This window comes from Macrobrachium rosenbergii, chromosome 2 (assembly GCF_040412425.1).
Source record: "Macrobrachium rosenbergii isolate ZJJX-2024 chromosome 2, ASM4041242v1, whole genome shotgun sequence".
Classification (NCBI taxonomy): Eukaryota; Metazoa; Arthropoda; class Malacostraca; order Decapoda; family Palaemonidae; genus Macrobrachium; species Macrobrachium rosenbergii.
The window spans coordinates 51,702,576-51,726,474 of NC_089742.1; the positions used below are offsets into that span (position 1 = coordinate 51,702,576).

The 23,899-nt window shown below is 38.5% G+C and overlaps 1 protein-coding gene and 1 long non-coding RNA gene across 9 annotated transcripts in view; one reads left to right on the forward strand and one right to left on the reverse strand.

Annotated features, from left to right (window-relative positions):
- The first annotated feature begins 2,047 nt into the window (after positions 1-2,047).
- On the forward strand, positions 2,048-16,938 carry LOC136846742 (uncharacterized). 5 transcript variants are annotated; one of them, XR_010855519.1, is made up of 5 exons: positions 2,048-2,424; positions 8,319-8,530; positions 10,954-13,702; positions 13,882-14,286; positions 15,588-16,393. It is a non-coding gene; the product is annotated as an uncharacterized lncRNA (long non-coding RNA). The 5 variants fall into 5 exon arrangements; XR_010855523.1 differs by lacking the exon at positions 15,588-16,393 and adding an exon at positions 16,801-16,938 and having other exon boundaries at positions 2,049-2,424; XR_010855521.1 differs by having other exon boundaries at positions 2,051-2,424; positions 10,954-13,359.
- L (zinc finger protein Lobe) overlaps positions 9,434-23,899 on the reverse strand; it is a 792,548-nt gene continuing 778,082 nt past the window's right edge. For all 4 annotated transcript variants that reach the window (XM_067117901.1, XM_067117890.1, XM_067117909.1 and 1 more), the window contains 6 exons: positions 21,771-21,976; positions 19,214-19,356; positions 16,783-17,047; positions 16,387-16,548; positions 14,005-14,278; positions 9,434-13,467 (listed from right to left, as the gene is read on the reverse strand). In XM_067117901.1, the coding sequence (XP_066974002.1) occupies positions 10,940-13,467; positions 14,005-14,278; positions 16,387-16,548; positions 16,783-17,028 (3,210 nt within the window). In that variant the 5' untranslated portion in view covers positions 17,029-17,047; positions 19,214-19,356; positions 21,771-21,976 and the 3' untranslated portion in view covers positions 9,434-10,939. The remainder of the gene's footprint in view (positions 13,468-14,004; positions 14,279-16,386; positions 16,549-16,782; positions 17,048-19,213; positions 19,357-21,770; positions 21,977-23,899) is intronic.

The window sequence follows — 23,899 nt, forward strand, 5'->3', positions numbered from 1 at the left end:
GTACTAGTGTATATAAAGGGTATTACTCCCTTGCCATTGGGAGAAGTTTTTTTGGGTGATCTGTCTCGGCAACGGAAGTGATATCAGATTCAGAACTTCACCTAAGTGGTTTCTCGATATTAAGTAAGGGAGGTTTTCTCATTTCACCCCACCTGCTCCATTTTCCCATAAGTTGGGATGAAGCCTTCATGGACTAGGCATGTATGAATTTGAATGCGGTCTGAATCTGTCCTTCAGTTAATTGTCAGCAAGGTTGGTTGGTGCTCATATATTACTTTTAGAAACCTTTGATATAACTTCAAATTCTTCTAACCTAAATTTGACTTTGGAATGTGTAAAGTAAAATATATATGTGGTACTGTATAGTACATATATATTGACAAGGTCCAAACCTAATTTTATCTGGTTCAGTTTCTGGAACTGAAAGTTTGTCCCAATCCTAGGTAATTTAGATGGAAAATATCCCCATTAACATTAGGACAATTTTTTCAGGACCAATTCATTTCAAGTTATCTGTAAGACAATGTGGTGAGGGCTGATAGAAAACGACAAGAGTAGTGGGACAGGTATGTGAAACAAAGTTGAGGATGGGGTTATAGTAGTGGTAATATGTAACTGAAATGATTAGATACTCATTTAAAAAATTGACAGTATTAAACACTGAAATATACAGTATTCCTAATGAGGAGGAGTAGACTATTCAGGGGCTAAAATAAAATAAAATTTGAAGATCAGTCTTGACTAGCTAATGGCCTGTCCACACTAGTGGGCATGCCCGTCGGGCACTTGCGCCTGTTTATATTTTCTCTCGCTTCTGAAGCAGTGTTACCAGACAATCGCATCGCTCTGGCTCCATACTTGGTCAGGCAGTTTAGTGGAACGGGTTATGGGAACAGTGTTTGCCTGTCGGGCAGTGCCCACTTGTGTGGACAGGGCTTAAAATATAAATATTAGGCCAGGGCTAGATAAAACTTCTTATGTTCCCTAACATAAGAAATGCCAAAACTAGTCAAGGTTTGGATATGAGAAGAATTTGTAAAGATTATAGATTTGCCGAGTTTAGTTCCCTCAGCCATGCCACCACTTGGAAATAAAGAATACACACATTCCTGATCATATCCAAGATACTCTGCTCGGTTGAAGTAGTGCCCATTTTATGTGTATGACAGTCAGTGGTTTTTTGAGAACTGAATGAGCACATCACAAAGGAACTTGGATTTCTAAAGAATCTGCCAAAGACACAACTTTGAAAAATTATGTACAAAAATTTAAATCTGAAACTACCTGTAAAAGGGGTAACACAAATAAAACCAAAATCACATTTTGACTGTTATAAAGCAATGAAAATATGCAAAATAGCCTTTCAATAAAATATAAATGGTCCCTTGAACTAAGCCCTGTACTGAAAAGCCTCTTTATATCTGAAATCCACTTGTAAATCATATTGGATCCAGACTGGTTCTAGACAAGTCATTCTGAGAAAGTGACATTGAGAATCAAATGGCAGAAGAAAATGTCAAAGTTTAGTGCAACTGTAACCCTTCCCAAAATAGAAAAAATTGTTACCTAAAAACCAGAAATTAAATGTCAGATCCAATAAAATACCAATGAGTCCCAAAACTTTGTGCATCATGATGACCAAGAATGGAATACATAATGTTAAGTGACTGTTTCATCATTGAATGGGACAATCATTCAGGGTCCAATTTCATGAAATTAAGAAAAAAAAGACCTGAGTAATATGCTGTAATGAATTGCATGCATTAACTTAACACCTGTATAAGATTATTGCAATCCAATAACTGACAAATTGAAGATATTCAAGAATTAATGAAAATTGCAATAATCCAAGTTCAGTTTGCAAAATTTGACACCATTAATTCACTTTGTTCAATCAATACATTCTTCAGAAGAATGTTAACAGTGTGCTCATAACGTCAATACATTCAGAAGAAACTCAGAGACTTATAAGAGAGCTAAGCTGTTGGAATGAGCTCACAATGTTAATGGCAAAGCTCCTTCAGTGGACAATTACCCCATAACTTCGTTTTCACCCCTGAAGATGCAAGTCTAGGAACTGTTATTTCCATGAATAATATTGTTTTCAAAACAACCACAGTTCTAAAAAATAGATTCATCCATCAATGACAGGTTGAATTTAATGGGTTAAGCTGTATAGGTGACTTCTCCCCAAGAGTTATTTTACGGTGCCAGTAAGTGGAGGAGCCGTTACAAAGGTAAAGTTGGAAGTGAGTGGGAAAGCTGTCATAAAAATTGAAAACTACTGAACTACCGAGGTTAATGATTGAATTAGAGCTTACAGAGTTACAGTTGTTATGGCCGTTACTCCTGTTAGCATATTAGGTCTCAGGATTGTGTTTTTGACACAGTGGTTGCTGCCCATGCTAGCCGGTCTTGTAAGAGGTAGGTAAGATGTGGTTATTATTATTTACAGTTTATATTTATTTAAATTTTCAACATTAGTTCTTATTTATTTAAAATAATTTTCCAACATTACGCCACGTAGTTTTAGGCTTAGGCCTAGACTAGCTAAGGCCAATATCATCTTTAGGAAAGTGGAAATGAATAGTGACATGATGGAATTGTTTAATGAGAGGGAAATGCAGTATGGTGGTCATTAAGAGGATAATTGATAGGAAAGCTGATGAAAATATTATATGTGGTGTTTTATACCGTAATTTGGAATGATATCTGTATAGGCCTACCCAGCCTAACCCTGCCCAAAAGATAGGGGCTAGACTGAATGTTAGGCCTACTATTACACTGGGGATGTACACAGCATAGGCTGCTGTGGGCTCTGGAGGGTCAAATGGACAAAGGAGTCCTTAGTCTAGATCTTTGTGCCAAGGAAGTTCAACGGTTAGGAAGGTTAGGCCTAGGCTGGTTAGATTTGGGAGGCAAAGAATTAAGGGGTAATATGCAGACGGAGGGTCACAGCTTTTGGGGTGTCTAGGTTAGGTTAGGCACAGGTAGGTCTGGTTAGGTCATATTCCCTCTTGAAATGCCTACTAGCCAATAGTTATGGGGTAGCTTAGGCCAGACCATGTGATCCTTCCCTCTACATTGGTTCCAGATGAGGTAAAACTATAGAACGGCTCCGCACGGACTGTTACCTTGGAAATTGATTTTTCCTCTACTTTTAATATTGCTGATGAAGAAAGTGGTGTTGTTTGTTGTCGGCCAATTATTATTAACCTCATATCTCTGTCCAGCATGGTTGAGGACCCTTTGGGAACGCGGGGTTTTGAGTGGGAGAAATCGTTGGGAGAAAGACCTGACTGCTATGTTGTTTTATGGAATGGTTCCGCTCATGCGCAAGTCATTAGGGAGCCATAAGTTCAAGAAGGGATTGGCTAAAAACCTACTATAAAAGGAACTGTACTAACTTAACATACCTAACCTAACCTAACCTAACAAGCTGTTACTTAATTGGGGGAGCAGACCCCCAGTGAAGGGAACTCCACATTTTACCAAAGGTTCCCTTAGGACACTGCGCATGCGTAATAGCATTCCAGGATGGCCATCATACAAAAACATATCAGTTCTAAGGTTAATTACAAAAAATAATGGTAAATTCTTGATAAGCAACCAGATTACCATAGAAAAAGTCAATTTCCAAGGTAAAACCCTATGCGGAGTTGTACTGTAGTTCTACCTCAGACTAAATTGTCATTTGTGAAAGGTTTCCACAATCGGATATTAATAGTGCTGCGACAGGTGGGGAAGGTTGAATCCATGCCCATGGGCGTGTTGATGGTCAGGCCTAGGGTGTTGATGGGCCTAGGCTTATAAGAAAAAAGCCAGGATCTCACAGCGGCTACCAAAAATGGGTTTTTCTTATGTCAAAACCTGTTTTTTTTTTTTTTTTACTTTTAATGCATTTTTACATCATAAAAGCAAACAATTCATTAATATTATGTATAATAACAGCTTGGAACTTGAATTATGAAAAGTGATACATCATCCTCCAAATTAAACAATTTGCCCACCTTGTTGGTTTATGAAATTCTGTATCGTAATAATTGTCTTGGAAAGGATTACAGCACATTCCCCATTACAGTATATAGAAAGCACAACTTTAATTTAAAACTATATTCCAAAATGAATATCAACTAAATATCATATTTGGTGAATATTAGGTATGTGATCATTGAGACCAGGTAATTTTTTTTAGTGGATATATCAAGAATAATTTAGTGACACTGGAGAGGGGCACTGAGGTACATAGCTATGTAGAATTGATGATACATAGGTCACGAGTGAGAATTTTTGCAGTTGGAGCCAACATTATCATAAAAGGTATTGAAGTTGTGGTAGGTATGGGAGTGGTTAACCAGTTTTGGATTGCTACTATCAGTGAAGATTGAGTGGCATTTGGCAGGACTTGGTGCCCCTTGACCATGGGCCACAAGGATGGAGACGGTCTTTAGGGGCCAGCTTGGAAGGGGCTCCTTTTCTTCATACAATGAGTCTTAAGGGTAGTGATTTCGGTGCAGGGGTAGATGATAGGCTAAGCACTGAACAGGTGGAGGGTTTTGGATGAAATGAGAGCTTTCTGTATTGAAAAATAGGGTAAGTTGCCTTGATTGATACTAGGGCTAGATTAGGGCATTGTGTGATGTGAGTAGGTGGAGGAGGCATTGCAGAGGTATGATGGAGGGGGTGGATGGAAGAGCCATTGCGAAAGGATAGCGCTATCAGGAATAGTGAGGGATTTATGGTAAGTGAATGTGGGCTTTTTTGAGGAGCTGTGTTGTTTCCTGTACAGGGTTCATGGTGAAAAACAAAAACATAGGAATGAGATGATTACACTTACACAACAGTGTGTTATGTAAGCGTTGAGATGGGTATTGATGTCACTGAGGAGAACTTGTTTGTTTTGTTGAGCATTGTTGTCCTAGCATTAGTTAGTGTAAGCTAGGTTAGTCAGACGATGTTACAGTAGTGTGGAGCTGCCCTAGCTGTTGCTGGGCTAGGCCTAATAAAGTTTTCTTTTGCTGTGGTTGTCGTTGCCTGTTTTTTCTAATATGGGAACCAGAAGGGCACTGAAGAAGGCCCGTTTTAGGTAAGAATGAAGTTTTTATATTTTTCTCTTGTTGACCAGTTACATCAATATTTCAAACAAAATAGCCGTATGAAATTTAAATTGTATATTCTACATACTGGAAATATGCCCCATTTGATTTACAAAGAAATCATGATGGCACCAGTGAATTAAGAGAAAAAAAATTACCAGCATGGCAGATAAATCTATCCTAACCGCATCTACATAGCTTTCATAAGCAATTATCCTTGGTGAAAGTTACATCTCCAAAATTTATATTACCTAAACTTGCAATAACAACCTTGAAAGTTAAGTTTGCTTAAGCCTTAATATGATGGATTATCCTAAAAATTTAGTAGTCATTAAATGGAAGAATTATTTTCTGTTAAACAATCTAGCATAACGATAAATAATCCTAGAGGAAAAAATTAAAGCCAAGAATTTTAAATTGAGATGTAATGAAGGTGTAGGGTTAAAAATGAGAGGTAATGATATTCCCTTGTGCCAGCCTGTGAAATTCTTAGATTAATTTTAATCCCATGAAAATCAGCTTTAAAGATATGCGACCTAATTCATAATGAACAAGAAAGAATTTGGAACTTTCAAGTCTTCTCCAACCAAATCATCACAGGATGGATGTAATGAGCTACCTCGCTCTGCATCTTGACCTTGTAACAGTAAGGTCAAGGGAGATATTACAGTATTCTGCAAAAGGACATTCCCCAATTATTAGAGCCAATTAAGTCATTGAGTTTTCTCATGTAAATACTATAGTACAGTATTTCCACTGTTGTAGGAATTGCAGTCTCCTTCAGTAATGATAAAAGTAAAAGTGCACCAATTGAACATCATAAAGAGCACACAGTGGAACATATACAACATAAAGGTTCATATGTCATTTACACTGGTAGATTAAAATCCACATCAAGTTTAGGATTTGCTATTGTGTCTTCTAACAGAAAATTAAATTTTATCTTCAGATTAATGCATCTGTTTTCACAGATTATTATCGGTATTATCTGTAATTAAGGTATTCGAAAACATGCCACCATGAAAATATATTTTGTCACCCAAGAAGTATTGTAAAAGCATGGAAAGTTTTGCTTCTGAAATTCCTCGTACAGTACTGTACTGTACTGTACCATTTAGACTTGATACTACACATTTGCTCTATAGGTTGTATGAAGCTAGAGCAGTAGTAGATATTGAAATATACTTGATTTCTGCTCATGTAGGGATAAAAGGAAGATGCTGATATATATATACATACATACTGTGTATGAGTACAATTATTTAGCTTAAATCCCTTGTGCTAGGCCTATGAGGATTGCATGTTTTTTCAGCTCTGTTCTACTTAAAATTCTTGTCCATCCCCACCACCATCCCTGAGCTAAGGAGTCTGTTGCCCAGGTGCATCTTCTTTAACTATTTCTGTTGACAGCATCTTCCTCCACTAAACCCTTCTTCTCCAAATTCTCCTGCACTCTATCCTACCATGTAATCCTTTGCATCCCTTTGAACCTCCTCCCCCTAAAAGCTTCCTCCTAGGCCCCCTTCACTCCTTCTCCCTGACTTATCCTTATCACATACAGTACTCATAACATTTCATCTTGACTCTCGTAGTATATCACTAATCTTTACCACCACATTACTTCTGATTTCTACATTTTTCAGCCTCAGACAAGCAAGATCACAAAAATCAACCACAGCATCCTCTTTTCTGTGCACTCGAGCTTCTCGTCCTCCTTTTTAATGCCCAGGTTTCTGAATCGTACATTGTCACTGATCTTATGACAGTATATCTTTACTTTCAGTTTATTTGGCATTATTTTTTCACACATCTATTACACCTTCCATTCCTCTAAGCTGCTTTTATTCCACCTTCAACTACAGTTTCACACCCTCCTCACTTGGCTTACAGTAGATCCTAAGTATTTCAAATTCTGTACTGTACCAGTGTTAAATCTAGGCTTCTTTTGTCTTGTATGAGCAGCCTTCCCCACCCCCCTGGCTTGCTGGACACCATAGCCTCTCTTTTACCCCATATACCCCCATACCACACCATTCAGAGATTCCTGCCTCTTACTTAGCCTGCCCCCCTTTGCAGTTCTTCAGTCGCTATGATAATCACCTGATCATCTGTATACAGTATAACAATTCATATAGATTTTCATTTCTAATTCCTTTGCTTAATACTTCATAACCAGTATAAACAGAAGTGGGCCAAGTGCCAGTCCTTGATGAAAACCAACTCTAACCTGAAACATTTCTGTTTTGCCACAGGCCTCTTATTCATCATTTCATCCAACCTAACTAACTTTTCTGGCATAGCTCTTTCTTAAACACCAAAAACACAGTCTCCTATGGTGTTCTATCAAATCACTGGTCTACTGAAATTATTAGTGATAACAGCATAGACTCGAACACAATTGAATTATTTTGCCACATATTTTTACACAATACTTGCCCAGTTTTTTTGTGATTCAAACACTAATGCTTAGGAGATTTTGGTATAGCGTTTTTGGCTCTTCTTAAATTCAAATCAGTTATCTGAAATTCTCTTGAATCCATATGCATGGTTTTCTAGAATTCACTGCATGCTGAGTGCTGCAGATTCACTACAAGTTTCCTAGATATTAAAGTCCAAGTGATGTTCATTATTAATAAAATGAGCTGGAAAAAATTAAAATAAAAACTTGTCCCATCACCTTTAGGGCAATGTCATAATTTTTACTACATTGCATTAGTTTTCTTCTCAGGGGCAGGCAACTAGACCTTGATTTTTTATAAATGCAGTGCTGAGAGGAGCTTGTGGACCGAGAAGTCAGTTGTACTGATTAAGCTATTCAGTTACTTCATTTGCATTTAATATGATAGTCTTCCTTTCCTGTGAGTTGCCAGCATCGCAACACTTCCACCATAAAATATGCAGTTATGGCATTACTTATGGGTAAAAGATAAATTTCCGTTTTCAGTTTTCTAAAACGTGAAGTTACATTAGGTTTGTGTTAAACATTTTCAGTGTACCATGTGCCACAAGAGGACTTTGGCAGTCATGACTCTATCAAATACTGATAAGAAGTCCAAATGCAAAATTGTCTATTTATGTGATTTGTATTAGACAAACTATCTTGTTTTAAGCTTTCATAAAAATTCCCCCTTTAGGCAGCCTTAGTATACAACAGATGATTTTGATCTGTGTTCATGCATTTACATGTAAGAAAATTTTCAATAATGGACCATTTGATTGCAGATGCTCCCCGAGTTGTGTTTGCTACAATTGCCAAGCATGAAAGCTGAAGGCCCGTAATGTCTGTCGCAAGGGAACTCAAGCTCTCATAATCAACCATCATGACCATTGTGAAGGAAAAGAAGCAAATTAATGACTGCGGAATCTTTGGCATCAGTTGAATCCAGTGATGAAGAAAATAGGTGGGCCAGTCGAGGAAATGGATGTAGGCTAATGTAAGTATTCAAAGTTTGATTAAGGTAGACCAGGATGTAGACTGTAGTAATTATTATAAGCATTTTTAAGCCAGGCTAGGCTATGATCTTTGTTAGAAATATGAAAGCAGGCAAAAGGGTTATTTTTGACCTAGACATTTTCCATCAAATACTGATATTAAACCCAAATTCAGTTACTTATCCATTTCTGTGATTCTTATTAAACAGTTTTGTGTCAAGCTTACATAAAAATTCCCCCTTTAAGCAGCCTCAGTATGCATGAAATTATAATCTAAATGTTCATGCATAAGAAAACTTAATAATGGACCTTTTGATTGCAGATGCTCCGAGTTACATTTGTTATAATCGCCGAGCACGATTGCAGAATGCCAGTGACGTCTATTGCAAGGGAACTGAAGCTTTCACTATCGATGATCTCAACCATTGCGAAGGATAAGAAGTAAAATAATGATCGCAAGATCTTTGGCGTCACTTACATCCAAATTTATCATGAATTCAAGAGTTGGACAGATCGAGGAAATGGATGTAGGCTAATGAGTGTTCAAAGCTTGTTTAAGATAGGCTAGGATGTAGGCTATTGTAAGTGCTATAAACATTTTCTTGTTAGGCTATGGTATGAAGTTCATTAGAAGTATGAAAATGGACAAAAGGTTTAATTTTGACCTTGGACAGAGAGCTTAGGAGTTCCAGATCACTTTTCAGGATACAGTCCTATATTACACTTCCATTTACTGCTAATATAACTACATGACAATCTTGACCTTTATTTTCACCACCGTCACCTACCTACTTGGCACTTCCGAGTACAAGTTAAACTTTATATAACTACTTTTCACCTTTGCCTTTATGGGTTTATATGAGAGGGTTAGAAAGTTAATGTGGGGAAACAATGAAATTCCTTGGTTATAGTGAAATTTTATTTCACTTGTTTTACAATAGGACTCCACGACTCAATTTTAACAAATGCATTAAGTTTCATAAAAAAATGTCATCGTTGAAACAACAACAAAAATCATCCCTGTTAATACCTGACACTAGATTCACCCCCAGGGCCAAAACTCTTGCATCTGTAATATAAAACTTTGGTTTAAATCAAATAAATTAAAACTGTCAATCACATGAGAATATGCACTACTGTACTAAAATCATAATGGTAATGAAGGTATACACAAAGTACATTCACTGTAAGACATGAGTTACAATACGGCATATAAAATTTAAAGAAAGCTTTACGGAACAATAAATATTTTCAAACAGCTAACTTCCACCTCCATTCAACAAAAACTATGGACACTACAGGATTGGAAATATCTATGAAACATAAATAGGTGACTATTTACACTGAAATGGTAAGATAGGTACCCTGTGGAATAAATGCATGACATTCAACAAAGAGGCAACAGTTGGGACATGTTTTTTTCATCTGTATCAATACCTAACTTTCATGAACACCTAAGTGCACTAAAACCAATAACGCATTTCAGGGAATGCACAAACGGTATTGTAGCTTCACGACAGAACTATTTGTACTTAGTTCTTGTAAAAGTGTTTGTTTAAAGCTACAACAAAATAAAGCACTACATTCAGCATCTTCTCATTTAGAATATTGGGTAGATAGATCTACATAAATGAAAAAAACTCTCTTAAGAAGTGGTTACTCCCAATCTCGGACATAGTTCACATCGGGCAACTCAAACACGTGTGCTGATAGGAAGAAGAAAAGTTACAGTGGCTGATAAAGGGTGTTCATTGCCTTATCATATTTTGTCAGTTTAGAAAAAAAAAATCACTGAGCTTACTTTCACCCTTCAGTGCCTTGATACACAGCTACATCTTATAAAAAAATCATAACCAAATACAGACTGCTACCTTATATCACATGCCCTGTAAAAATACTTCACTGATTATGAACTGTTAAGATTACAAGGTATGCATACACTATACAGTATAGCTCTTGAAATCACAAATTTCCTTAATAGTACATAACTACCACTGTGAATAGACACATCAGCTGTTGGGCTGCCTAACATTTAAAAGTCAAAAGTCTCAACACATTTTCAAACCACTTCTCAGTAATGATGCACGTTATTACATGTTGGAGAATATACAGAAGGGTTTAATGTAGATGATGCTCGCTCCTACTAACACATACATAGGCATCAAAATACATATAAATCCTTGTTCATTCTAGGAGTCAGCATCATCAGTCTTTGGTCCCCTCAGTTAACAATACAACATATTTGGTATCTCAGAGTCCTCCAACAATAATGCAAGAGTGACCATCCATTTGTACACAATGATTAAGATAGTCCATTCAGTCATATACTTTGGTAAATAGACCTTGAACACTTAAACCACAAAGTTATCAAAGAACAATAAAAAACTGGTCTAATGAATACATTTTTTCTGTTACTCGTCTACAGATTCAGATGCAGAATTAGCATGCCCATTTGTTGGGGCTTGCTCACTATCATCACCAGCACAAGCTGAGCAAGGGGATGAGGCTCGTGGTTTTCCTTCTGACAAACCCTGTGGTGGAGTTGCCCTGGTTGTAAAGTGCTGAGAAGTATTCAAACTAGATAGGGACGGCCTGCGTAAACTGCGCCTAGGAAGGTCTGGAAAGCTTGCTAAACACTCGCGACAAGCACCATCAGCTGCCTCTGGGTGAGAAAGAGCATGGTTTTCCAATTCTGCACGGAAAAAGAAACGCTGATGGCAATGATGACAATCATATGGACGAGCACTGAGGCCATGTTCAACCATGTGCTGCTGGAGTCTTGTTGCTGTTGTAAATACAGATGAGCACATGTAGCAAGTGAAGCTTCCACACCCTTCAAATGTATGTTCTATTAAATGACACTGAAGACGAAGTGGGGTATCAAAAGTAGCTTGACACAGGTGACATTCATGGACAGATCCTTCATGCAGCAAATGAGAGGCAACGTGTGCTTCGATCTCTGCTTCTGTTGCAAAGCTTTCTTGACACTTGATGCACTGGTAAGTACGAGAGGACTGTCCAAATGTGCGCCCAAATCCTTGGTGGTGGTGATGAGCCACAGCATGTGCTTCTGCTTCTTCAACAGACTCAAGCTTTACGTGACATTCTGGACATTTGAGTGAGGGAGAATGACGTGGACTATTACTTGCACGACTGCTGTTACTACTACTTGTGGTTATACTTGTCCCAGTTGCTGTTGTTGTTACATAAGAATTTGAAGGGGGAAGCAATTCTGAATTACCATAGGTGCTTGAAGCTATAGATGCAGCAGCAGCAGCCTGCGCAGCCTGGGCTGCATGGAAGCGAGCATGGACATTTACTTCCATGTCAGTAACAAGGGTTTGTCTGCATACCACACATGGCTGAGGCAAGGGAGAAGGGTGATGGTCATTTTGATGGCTAGTAAACTGCTGTTCTGATGTCAAAGGCTCTCTGCATACAGCACAGGCACTACCTGAAATAACTTTGACATGTGTTAATTTGTGCTGTGCTAAAAGGGCAGCAGAAGGACACAACTCATCACATATGTTGCATTTATGGCGACCTGCACTGCCTTGATGCGTTTTCATGTGCGCTTCTAAGTCGCCTCTAGACTTGCAGGCTTCACTGCAGTAGGCACAAAATAAGCTTAATGATGCTGCAGATACTTTTGCACCAACACCACTTCCACTACCTTTAATGTTATGAGCTTGTTTTCTATGAGTGAGCAATCCTGAATCACTGGAAAATTCTGCATCGCAAATATCACATTTAAGATCTTTTTTCTGTGGACTACGTCGAGGCTTAGCCAAGTTTTCTGGTTGGGGAACATTACCATTAAGCTCTGAGTTATGCTGAGTTTGCATATGTTTGTCTAAAAGGAACTCAACATGGAAGGCATCATCACAAAGAGAACACTGGAACTGGCGCTGATGCGTGGCAACATGAGCTGCCAATTCGGCCTCAGAACCCAAGCTGAGGGTGCACAGCAGGCAGCGATAAGAACCTCCAGATCCACCCATTGATCCACCACCCAGTAGCGAGTCTCCTCCAGATTGCTCTCTTCGCATGTGACTTGCACGGATATGTACTTCAAATTCAGACTGTGAACGGAAAATAAGTGAGCATCGAGTACATTTATGAACTTTACATTCATTGCTATGTTTTACAGCAAAGTGAACTTGAATAGAAACCTTAGAATCAAACATCTCTTTACAAAGAGCACATCGATACAAGTGATGTGCATGTATGTCCATCAAATGTTTTTGAAGCTCGTCTGGTTTTGGGAATAGTTTTAAACAAGCTTGACATCCATACTCTGTTGTCACAACACCTAAATGGGTTGCAAGGTGAGCTTCAAGAGGAGCATCTGAAGTCAGTGGTAGTCTGCACTCTGGACACATCATCTGTGTCGATCCTGACAAGGATGAAGTGATCTGATCTCCTCCCTCCAGATGGGTTTTCAGATGTCTTCTGAAAGCTTCAAAGTTTGTAAAAGGAGCATTACATTGACTACAAAGAAGTGTAGAAGCAGGGAGTTCTGATGTTAAACTGTCATGCCGAGACTTTTTGCTTAGGTCAGTAGGAGTATCACTGGGTGGAGATGGCGGTCGCTTATTTAAAACAGCTGACAGAACAGGTCCAGCATGAACAAGCTTGATGTGTTCAGCCAGAGCACCTGGATTGCTGAAGGGCAATAGACACTGAGCACAAAATACACCCTCTGCAGCTCTAGCTAACAAGTCGGTAAAGGTGTGAGCGGTTACTACATGTCGTTGTAGGGCTGTAACACCACCTACTCTGGCGCCACAGAGTTCACAACTGACTCCTCGAGATGATCCTGGACCAAGAGGTGAGGCCAGTGTTGATGCTAGACCACCTGCACCTAAGGATGCTCCAAGAGATGGTGGAAGGCCAAGCATACTTGCCATGTCTCTGACTTCACCATTTATCACAGACCCTGATAATGAAACCAAATGAACACATTTTAAATTTTGATCACTACATATGAGATGAAAAAATTTACCTTCAGGGGTTGCAATTAAAAAGTGATAAAAACAGTTTGACAATATGTTTTGGGACTATACTGTATGAAAAAGTTTCATTGTTTAATTTATCATGGGTATTTAAAGGTGAAATTTGCAATGTATCAGACACTAGCTGTAGTGGAAATTATGGGAAATAATGCTCAACAGGTATATCATGAAAAATACAGAATTTATTAACTTCATATTTCATGTTTGACTTTATATTATGACTTTAAAAGAAAATATTCATTCTTATAAAATATAGCATGGTCATTGTTTTTATTATTGTAAAAAATTTAATGACATAACTGTACAGTGCAATGCAAGCCACTTTTATTGTTTTTCAGGAACTCAAAGAGAACAGGTATCAAAAAAATAGGAATCTTCTCAGAGAAGGACTCGATAACTGAGACGGCAGTTACAGTAAATAGGAATGAAAGCAGGAGAATGCAAAAGAACAGAATATTTACCGTGAGCAGAATGTAAATGCAGCTGCAGAGCCTCCAAAGATGGAAACCCATCCCTAGAGCAATATAAGCAAGCCAGTTTTCCACCAACAAGAGAGAGTAGAGGATTTGAAAGAGGCCTTGGGGAGGGAAGAGATGAGGGTGGTCGAGGTGATGGCGTAGAAGCTACTGATGATGCTCCTCCAATAGACGATGCCCCTGACCCGCCTCCACGAGAAGCAGGTCTTTCTAGGGAGGATGACTGCAGGTCATCAGCATGATAACGAGACACATGACGCTGAAAAGGTTAGACACTGATTGTAATACTGTTTAGGGATAGGACAAGTAGCTTGGAAAAGCTTAATTTTTCTATTTTTTTCCGTCATTGATAAGAAAAATAATGAACAAAACAGCACATTTGTTATTTCTTATTGTACATATGAATTTTTGTTTTAAAAGTGTACTTTGTTTGGAATAACAGACACCATGAATTAGACATTCAAATTCTGTCAGGTATTTTATATCAAAGTTTCTTAATGTAGTATAACAGATACCATGAATTAGACATGCAAATCCTTTCAGGTATTTTATATCAAAGTTTTTTAATGCAGTATAACAGACACCATGAATTAGACATTCAAATCCTTTTCAGTATTTTATATCAAAAAAAGTTTAAAACATTTGTAATCTTTAACCATTACCAATCAAAACTCTATCATAAACAGGAAATACAACTAATACCTTGCTACAACCTTCCTCTTTGCTTTTACTAATGAAAAACTTGTTTATCACAAAGCTAAACACGTTTCCAGTGTGTAAATACATCATTCATGCAAGAACAAACTTTTAAACAAGAATAACATCCAAGATTACTCTGTTTTTACTAGTGAAAACCAAGTTTTTCTCTAGTATAATCTTGGATCTTATTCTTGTTTAAAAGTTTGTTCTTGCACGTGTGATTTATACATTGGAAACGTGTTCAGCTTTTTATCTTGACACTTGAATAAACCTTTATTAGGAACATTTTTCAAATTTTTGTTTTTCCTGCAGAAAACTCACCATTACCTTTATATAGTTATATAAGTATTTATTGTCAGTGCAAGCTCGAGTGGTGATAAAACTTACTGAGGTCATTAACTGGTAGTTCCAGAGTGGGTTAACTGGTGGTTCTCGAGTGGTGGTTAAACTTACTAAGGTCATTAATTGGTAGTTATGGGGGACAAGCAAAAGGATAGCCCTTATTTCACATTCCTTCACTTGATTTGCTGTGAAGAGAAGATATCTTGCAGTTCACTGTCTTTTCCCGTTGCTGAATAATTGACTGTATATTTGAATTGCTATTCTTTGCTGTATAAATGTGTTTTCTGGACTGACTCGTGGTGATTTTGGATGAGGTGAAAACACTGATCAGGGAGAATCTAGCATGGTGGATAGACAACAGTAACCTCAGTGCAGGAGTTTATGTTGGCAGAGTGGCTAGCACTTCAAGCATTTGAGGATCAGTTTATATGTCAGTAAGTAGTGTTAAGCAACTACACACAACTTTGATGATATGTCAACAAATTGGAGGGATGCTGTGTTTAACCTTTTGTTCTTTGGCATTGCAGATCCATGAGTGGTGAGCTCACCATGCTATCAAGCTGTCAGTCAAGTACATTTCCAGCAGAAGGAAAGTATGTCCTGGTTAACCAGGTCAGTAGTTAGGTCAAGCTGTGGGTACGGAATGGTCTTTGCATCCCTGCATAACAAAAGGCTCTTTGAGCACTTGGGGGTCCACCAATGCTTGACCTATTTGCTGGGATCTCTGTGTTCTGTTCTTTAGTGCCAGACCCCTGGGTGATCAAGTGTTAATCTCCCCTGCTCTCGGGAGCCGTGGTGGCGCTTCGTTGACCTCAAGCAGAGTAGTACTCATATCTGCTGACTCTCATGGTTGACAGGATACTTGCCTACAGCTTTAGATTCCTCTAAGGGGGTCCCCAAATGTCTTGAATTCCTAGGGCAAGTCCTCCCCCTGATCTCAGAGACTTGTTCACACCCAGGTCCCTACTACTCTGTCATTCCATTTATCAGATCAAGAAAGAGGATACATAAGTCATTACATCCCCTGTCTGCATGCACAACTTCTCACGTAAGGATCACGTCTCGGGAGGTTTCCTATACAGAAGGCAATTATTTATATTTTTGTAGGAACAAATCAATTTTTAAGACAAGTAAGTCAGGGATATTCCCCACTCACCTTCCATAATCACTAATTCAATTACTCCTCCAGCTCACACTTAATATACTCCTATAATGGTCATTGCAAAAGGCTCTATCATGATCATTGCAAAAGGCTGTTCAAGTGGAAAGTAAAGAGAAACAAATTATTTTTAATTTACAGTATACAAACAACTGAGTAAAGCTTACTTGAAGGTGAGCTTGGTTACGACAATGAGCATGGCAGACAGGGCAGCGGACAGTTGCAACAGGTGACAGAGTAGGGGACTGTTCACCACCTGGGGAAGCTGTTAATGCACCAGGTGAAGATCCGCTACCCTGGTCTCCACTCTTTGGGCTCAGCAGCTGTTCCTGTTAATAATGATGTTCTTGCTTAACATGATGTTATGCATATGATCATAATATATTAAGATTTTCATGACTGAATCTACCATGAATCAGTCATGCCCCATGTCTTATTATCTGGAATGTAATCAACAATAGTGCATATTCAGTTCTGACCTCTTTATCAAGCAAGAGTAAAGTTGCATGGCATCAAAACATTCGTCATGTATACAACAACTCATTACACCTTATATTCTTTACCTTCTGTGAATCTTTCAGGAGATGGTTGAGAGCTTGTGAATGTGCATCACCAGTCGAGTCCCTAAGGATCTGTGAGAGAGCGTGGGCATCTGAAGGAGCCTGGGCGTCTTTCAACAGCTGATTCAGGGCATGGGCTGTGAGCTTAGCTTTGTGGTTCTGCATGTGAGCTGTCAGTGCCGCTGCCGTGTTATAACCTCTGTTGCATACAGAACACTGGTATGGCTTCTGTGTGTCATGGGTTTTCATGTGAATCTTAAGGTGGTCGCTGAAATGTTAAAGAGATTGAATTAGGAAAATTTAGGTATCAACAAAGGAAAAGGTTAAGCTGTATCAAAACATCTACAATGTTGCCTCCTATATGATTCTCTCGTTTGCCGAGGCTTTGCAGTGACTTTGCTTTTCAAGAGACCACAAGGTTCCTTAAATTGTATACTGTTAAGAAGGATCGCTATCAAGAGAACCTCTTATTTATTCAGTTTTATTGCAATGAATAAATAAAATGTCTTATTGCAATATCAGTAGTCTAAACGTAGGGAAACTCAAGAGGTGTGTGAATTACTATGAAACTTTACTCTGAATAAACAGTTGACAAAGCTCCATGATTCTTTTCATTCCATGATTTCTTGTAAATAACAAGGTAACAGTAGCAGCAGCATCTTATCAAAAAATTGCCCTCAGGAAAATTAATCAAAATTTCATTATCTAATCGATATTTGCCGTCCATATTCACATGAATATGGACAGCTCAGTCATGAAAAGAATCTTAGTAAAATATGAAAACTCATCTTTTTGGGGGATAAGACATGAACTGCTTAAAGAAGAATAGCAAAGCAGTATTTGCATCAGGAGGTGTAAATATTAATTTTGAAGGTACCTGGTATATAGAAGGGGAGGAATTGATATTGGAATGGTTAAGGAAGAAATGGAATTAGTAATGCCAAATGACAGAAGACAATCTGATGCTAAGGGTGTCATAAAGAAAACAATCTGATGCTAAAGGTGTCATAAAGAAGGGAGATAATATGGTGTTGGGTAAATTATGGAGGAATCAAACTAACGGAACATTTCTTGAAGGATACTTGAAGAGACATTGAAGATTGGTGAGCAATTCCATTAGAGGAAAGGAACAGTTGTTAGACCAGGCAGTTCATTTCCATTAGAGGTCATTTCCATTAGAGGTCATTTCCATTAGAGGAAGAGGAACAGTTGTTAGAAAAAAGGCTGGAAAGCAATTGGAAGCTGTACATTTACAGACCTAGTGGGGGATTTGAAAGAATACCAAGGCAGGTGGTGTTTTGCTCTTTTAAGAAGATGAAAAGTGTTCGAAAAGTTTGTTAGATTGGCTGAAATTTTATAATGTAATATAAAAGAACTAAGACGTCAGTATTAACAGTTTGTGTCAAAACAGAAATGTGTGAAATCTAGAGTTGGTTTACATCAAGGATCAGAACTTGGCTTACTTTTGTTTATACTGGTTAGGAATGTACGGAGTGAAGGGATTAAGGAATGAAAATCTATACAAATTAATATAGCAAATAATCTGGTGATTATGGCAGAGAGTGAATAATGATTATAAAGATAAGTAAGGGAGTGATCAGGAATCTCTGGAATTAGGTGATATGAAGGTAAATGTGTGTTAAATCGAGTTACGGTGTCCAGCAAGCGGGGAAGGGATAGCTTATTTATACCAGATGGAAAAGATCTAGATATGAAACAAAATTTCAAATTCTTAGCATCTACTTTAAGCCAGGAGCGTGAGAAGTTGTGGTAGAAAGTAGGAAAAATGCACTTTGAAGAACTGGAAGGTGGTGGCAAGGGTAGTCTCTAGTGCGTGTGACAAAAGAATACCAAATTGAAAACAGACATCTATTGTACCATAATCAGCCCAGTCATGTGTGGTTCAGAACATGGGTGTTAAGGAGGAAGGAGAAGCAGAAGATGGAGCCAACAAAAATGAGGATGCAAGGTGTTTGGGGGATTTTGCTAGGCAAGAGGCAGGATAAAAAAGAAGTTCGGGAATCGTAGAGATATTTTATATGATAGAATCGATTCTGAGATGGTATGGGTATGTGGTAAAGGATGAGAGAGGACAGGAGGAGTGGCGAAGGCGTGGGCGGAACCTGTCAAGGGTAGAAGCAAGACTCGGTGGTCTTGGTAAAGGTCCAGAGGGAGGCAACGGATTAGATGGCGTGATAAAGTGGAGGATTTGGAGAAAGGTTTAACGGAGGAAGCTGCCTTCGATAGAGGTAGTTGGAGATGACACAGGAAAAAAAATAAAAGTCTCTCTATAGACGTATTTGTAGCGTGGCCAACGAAAGAAAACTTGAAATTATTAGCGTCTATATACGCTGTTAAGCAATGCATTTTGCAGACAGAATACCGAAAATTTTCTGTCCAGATGTATGAACAAACGAAGCAGAACCCTAATTACCTTCTCGAAAAGGCAGCATCGCAGTGGCAACATTTGTACTTCTTGTCTCCGGTGTGGAGCTTGACATGGCGGTCCCTCGAGCGCTTGTGCTTGAAGAGACGGCCACAGAACTCGCACCGGAAAGGGAGCTGGTCTGCATGAGTCTGTCGACAGAAACAAACGTTTGTTAGCTGAAGAATGTACAACCCAAGTTAACCTATCGTATCAAGCCTTAATTTCTGAGATCTTCCTGAGAAGAGTCCAATAGGTTTAATTGTGAGGTGATAAATGACAATATCCCTTTTAAATTATATTCTGTAGGCTTGTCTAATAAGCAACACTGTCAAATGATCAGCTAAAAGTGTGATGTACATACATTTACACTCAACAGTTTTCAAGGACTCGACAAATTTATACACTGAAAATGCCCAGAACGATATCTCTGAATCAACTACAACAAGTCACCCATTTTCTTTTATTTCCTTTCCCTACACAGATGGAAAGATGACGACGGGCTAAAAAAAAAGTTAAAAAAATGAAAAAAAAAGGATTAAATTCATACAATCTTTCTCTCTACCGGGTTTCATGTGATGAAATTAAGTAAATTGAAAAGCGAATATCTCGGATACAACCAAATTCATCTCGGAAAAACTTAGGATATCCCTCAAATGAGAAACTAGATGGAGTCTGGCGTATTTAGCCACTTTTAAAATCAATACTCCAATTGCATTTCTTGCCTCTTGCTCTGTGGGCTTTTTTCCCCTTTTCTTTGTTTTTCCTTATGACCTGAAGTGAAATAACTAGAAAAAATCTCTTGATACATCTTTCAGTAGAAGTCCCAAACTGAATTTGGTCGATTTTGAGATTTTCTGTCTCTACTGTTTAGTAACATTTTTAACTACTACTACTACTACTACTACTACTACTACTACTACTACTACTACTACTACTACTACCAGATGGGGAAGATAATTTCAATAAATTTCACTACCATTTCTACTTCCTCCTCTTATATTTGCCCTTGATGAGCATACGTTCTTATAGACTACAGAACAGACCTAAAAACCATGAACTTCCATGCATGTAAATGGCCACTGTGTGAATAATGAAATAAAATTGAATAATAAAAAGCACGACTGGGTGTCCCCCTCAAACAAGAGATGGCAGTTTAAGGCAATGGTACTCTGATAACAACCCAGGTACTTCAGTGAAATGAGGGATATATATTATTACACTTATTCCTTAAATAATGCGATTATTAATAACTAAATTTATCAGTGAATGGAACGTAGAATTTCAGCCAAAGGCCAAGCGCTGGGACCTATGAGGTCATTCAACGCTGAAAGGGAAATTGAGAGTAGAAAGGTCTTAAAGGTGAAACAGGAGGAAAATCTTGTAGTTGCACTATGAATGAATTGTTTGGGAAGGCTCGATAGCAATATGGAAGAAACAGAATATGAAAGGAGGTACAGTAAAAGGATTGAAAGGGGGTTGCAGCTAGGGGTCGAAGGGACGCTGCAAAGAACTTCAAGTAATGTCTGCAGTGCACATTGTGAGGCTCACTGTCGGCACTAACCCCCTACGGGATTTGGTGACGAAATTATTAGAGTCTCTGTAAAACCAGCAATGAACTTTGCGATGACGTAATATAAATATCTACGTATATGATGCTACGGATGGAGTGTTGTAAGCAAAAATTAAATAATTAAATTATACAACCTCCTGATGTTAGAACGATATCAATATCTGACAAAACATTAAAAAGAATAACTAAGAAAGAGTCACAACTCTCTATGCATTTTGCACTTTGACTTTATTACAGCCGAGGTACACATTTTGCTTTACATTACGATGGAATTTTTAGAAACAAAAGAGTGAAATAGGATTTTGGTGCTGACGGAAGTGTTTGATGAAAAGTGCTCTTTTTCTGTATTTCCTATTACCTTCGGTTACTTCTCAAATAAACTCCATATTCTTTTGAAGCTTGAATTTCAAGTCAATGGCCCCTGTGGCTTGTTCCACATGAAAAGGGCTGATGTTCTGAATAATAATAATAATAATAATAATAATAATAATAATAATAATAATAATAATAATAATAATAATAATAATAAAACAAAAATGTAAAAATGCGACCATGGACAGCAATTCATTCGGTCGAGATTTCTTTGAAAGTTTTTAGTTTAAGCTATATTTAGAATTTTCGTTCAAGCTATATTTAGAAAAGTTTCTCACTGAGAGAGTTTAAGAGAGAGAGAGAGAGAGAGAGAGAGAGAGAGAGAGAGAGAGAGAGAGAGGGCAAATCCTAAAAACACTGATCTGAAGACACAACAGAAAACGAATACAAAAAATAAACAATTAAACACATGGCACAGGACGTGGAAAGTTAACCAGGACTGTCGCTACAGAAATAAAGTGTCGAAATCCTACTGCTCATTTCAAGAGCCCCATCAACAACAACAGTCAAATTCAAACTGGAAACTGAACAGGCCAAAACGACAACAGAATCATTCCAACGACATTTCGACCGAAGGATCCAGCTGTATTCGAGAGGAGCAAAGTTCAGCAAGCACCCCACCTGCTCATGCCGCTTGAGATAGGAGAGCCTGGGGAAGGCGCGATCACAAAAGGAACACTGGTAAGGGGTAGTCTGGGTGACGCCCACGGTGGCAGCGGCCTCAACGTCCGTCTCGGATGCTGACGTAGGCGTGGCCGAAGAAGCTGGCGATAGCGACCCTCGGCTATCAGATCCCACCTCCCACGACGAGCCTCCCACGCTCACTTCTGAAAAGGAAAGCGACGTTGTTGCTATAGTGGTCGACGATCACGATGGTCAATAAGATGGTGATTAAGGGATGAAGAGCTTCGTCCGCGACCATTTTCCTGTTAGAGCTTACTAAAATCTATACAGAGAGCTCTCGAGAGCCTGCTCAGTTCTCACTATCAGCCTTTCGAGAGCTAAATTGGCTCTCGAGAGGTCGCTGTATATATTTTAATGATTTTTTTTTAGAAAAAAATGATTGCGGATTTACCTCTGTAACCTTTGGTCATGACATGCGATGAATGTTCGCAATACTACAAAGTGCATAATATGACAAGGGAAGTTTTATGCCCACTTACGTTACTATATACCATACAGGCTGCATTTCCTGCAGGATTCCTTCCTACTGCTAAAAAATACTGAGAGGTAATTTCAACTATTGTTTTAATCCTGACGCCCTACTTTGAAATGGAGTTTCTTATATATTAGGGGGAGATGGTGGGTGGGTTTTTCGGGAATGATGCGAGCATTAGAGTGGAACCACAAAGTATAATAAAAGGATCAAAAATCTTTAGATCTGCATTCAATATCGATCCCGTTAGTTGTTAATACTAATCTAATTCAGCTATCATACTCTTCACACAAAATGCTCTAAGGAAAAGAACATAAACTTGTGTAATATCCCACGGACTTTTTAATACAGTAAATATATCACGTAAGTCGAATATAGAATCTATCTGATATTCAGTGAATGATGACACAGCACAGGAAGGACAAGAGTGGCGGAATTTCAACAGACTCCTTTGCGTCGCGCGGCTTCGAAGGCGATGATGATGAATTCTAAGTTGTTCTAATGTCATAAAATCAATTCACTATCATTCAGCCAGTGTCCAGCGCAATTTCCGAAAAAAACATCAGTATATATTTCTTTTGAGCATTAAGAATAATACAAACATGAATTTTTTTATGAGTCCTACAAAGCAGAAAAATTTATTGCTGTGGAAAGATAACAATTATAGCCCTCGGACTTCTCCTCACACTTCACTGAGAAAATTAGAAGACTGACAGCTACCTGAAACATCGGTAATTGTAAAATATCAGAAAAGGTTATAACCACAGATGAGAGAGAGAGAGAGAGAGAGAGGTTCAACACAACGGACGTTCGTTGAAGTCCCGAGGGGAGGCGACATAAGGGGGAAGCCAACCGGCGAGAGGGGATGTCTTCTACCTTTCAAGGACTGTCATCGCACTGGGACGGGGTGTCTGAGGGGAAAGTTGGCGGCAGAGGGGGAAGGGGGAAGAATTATGCCTCACCTTCCCTCAAACCTTTTGCAGGAGAACGTTGCCTGTCTAGGACACTGCAGGTCTTCAAAACCTCTTGCACTGATAAACCGGTTTTTCAGACGAGCGTTAGCCTGCTGCTCTACAAACATTTTTACAAGGCACGCTGCTTAAACACGCTCATACAAAATCGAAACAAAAGACAAGCTATCTTAAATGTATGAAATCATACAAACGTACACATATATACGCAAGTGTTCGTTAAGCCACACAAAGGACCATTAGTTTATCTTTCAGGATCACAGACTGAAAACAAACTCGAGACAGCACTGGGCCACTTCTCTGAGCTTACTCTATGCATCCTTTTATAAGTGCTTAGCTCATAATATATTAGTGTATGTTGATTGGGATCGAAAGACAACAAATTCGCACCACCAACGCCGCATCAAGTCCTTTTCTTGTCTACTCGGCCAAAAAATTTATCGAACGAAATGATTACTCCTTTTACCCAGTTCGCATGGCTGTTTCAAAACTGATGATCTTAATGCTACGTGCGCCTTTTTTTTTTTTTTTGTACCTTTGGATATTAGAAAAGTTTCTGTAAGCATACATTTTCTGGAATTTCCATACTAAAGTAAAAAGTATGACATGTAACAGTGTAATAG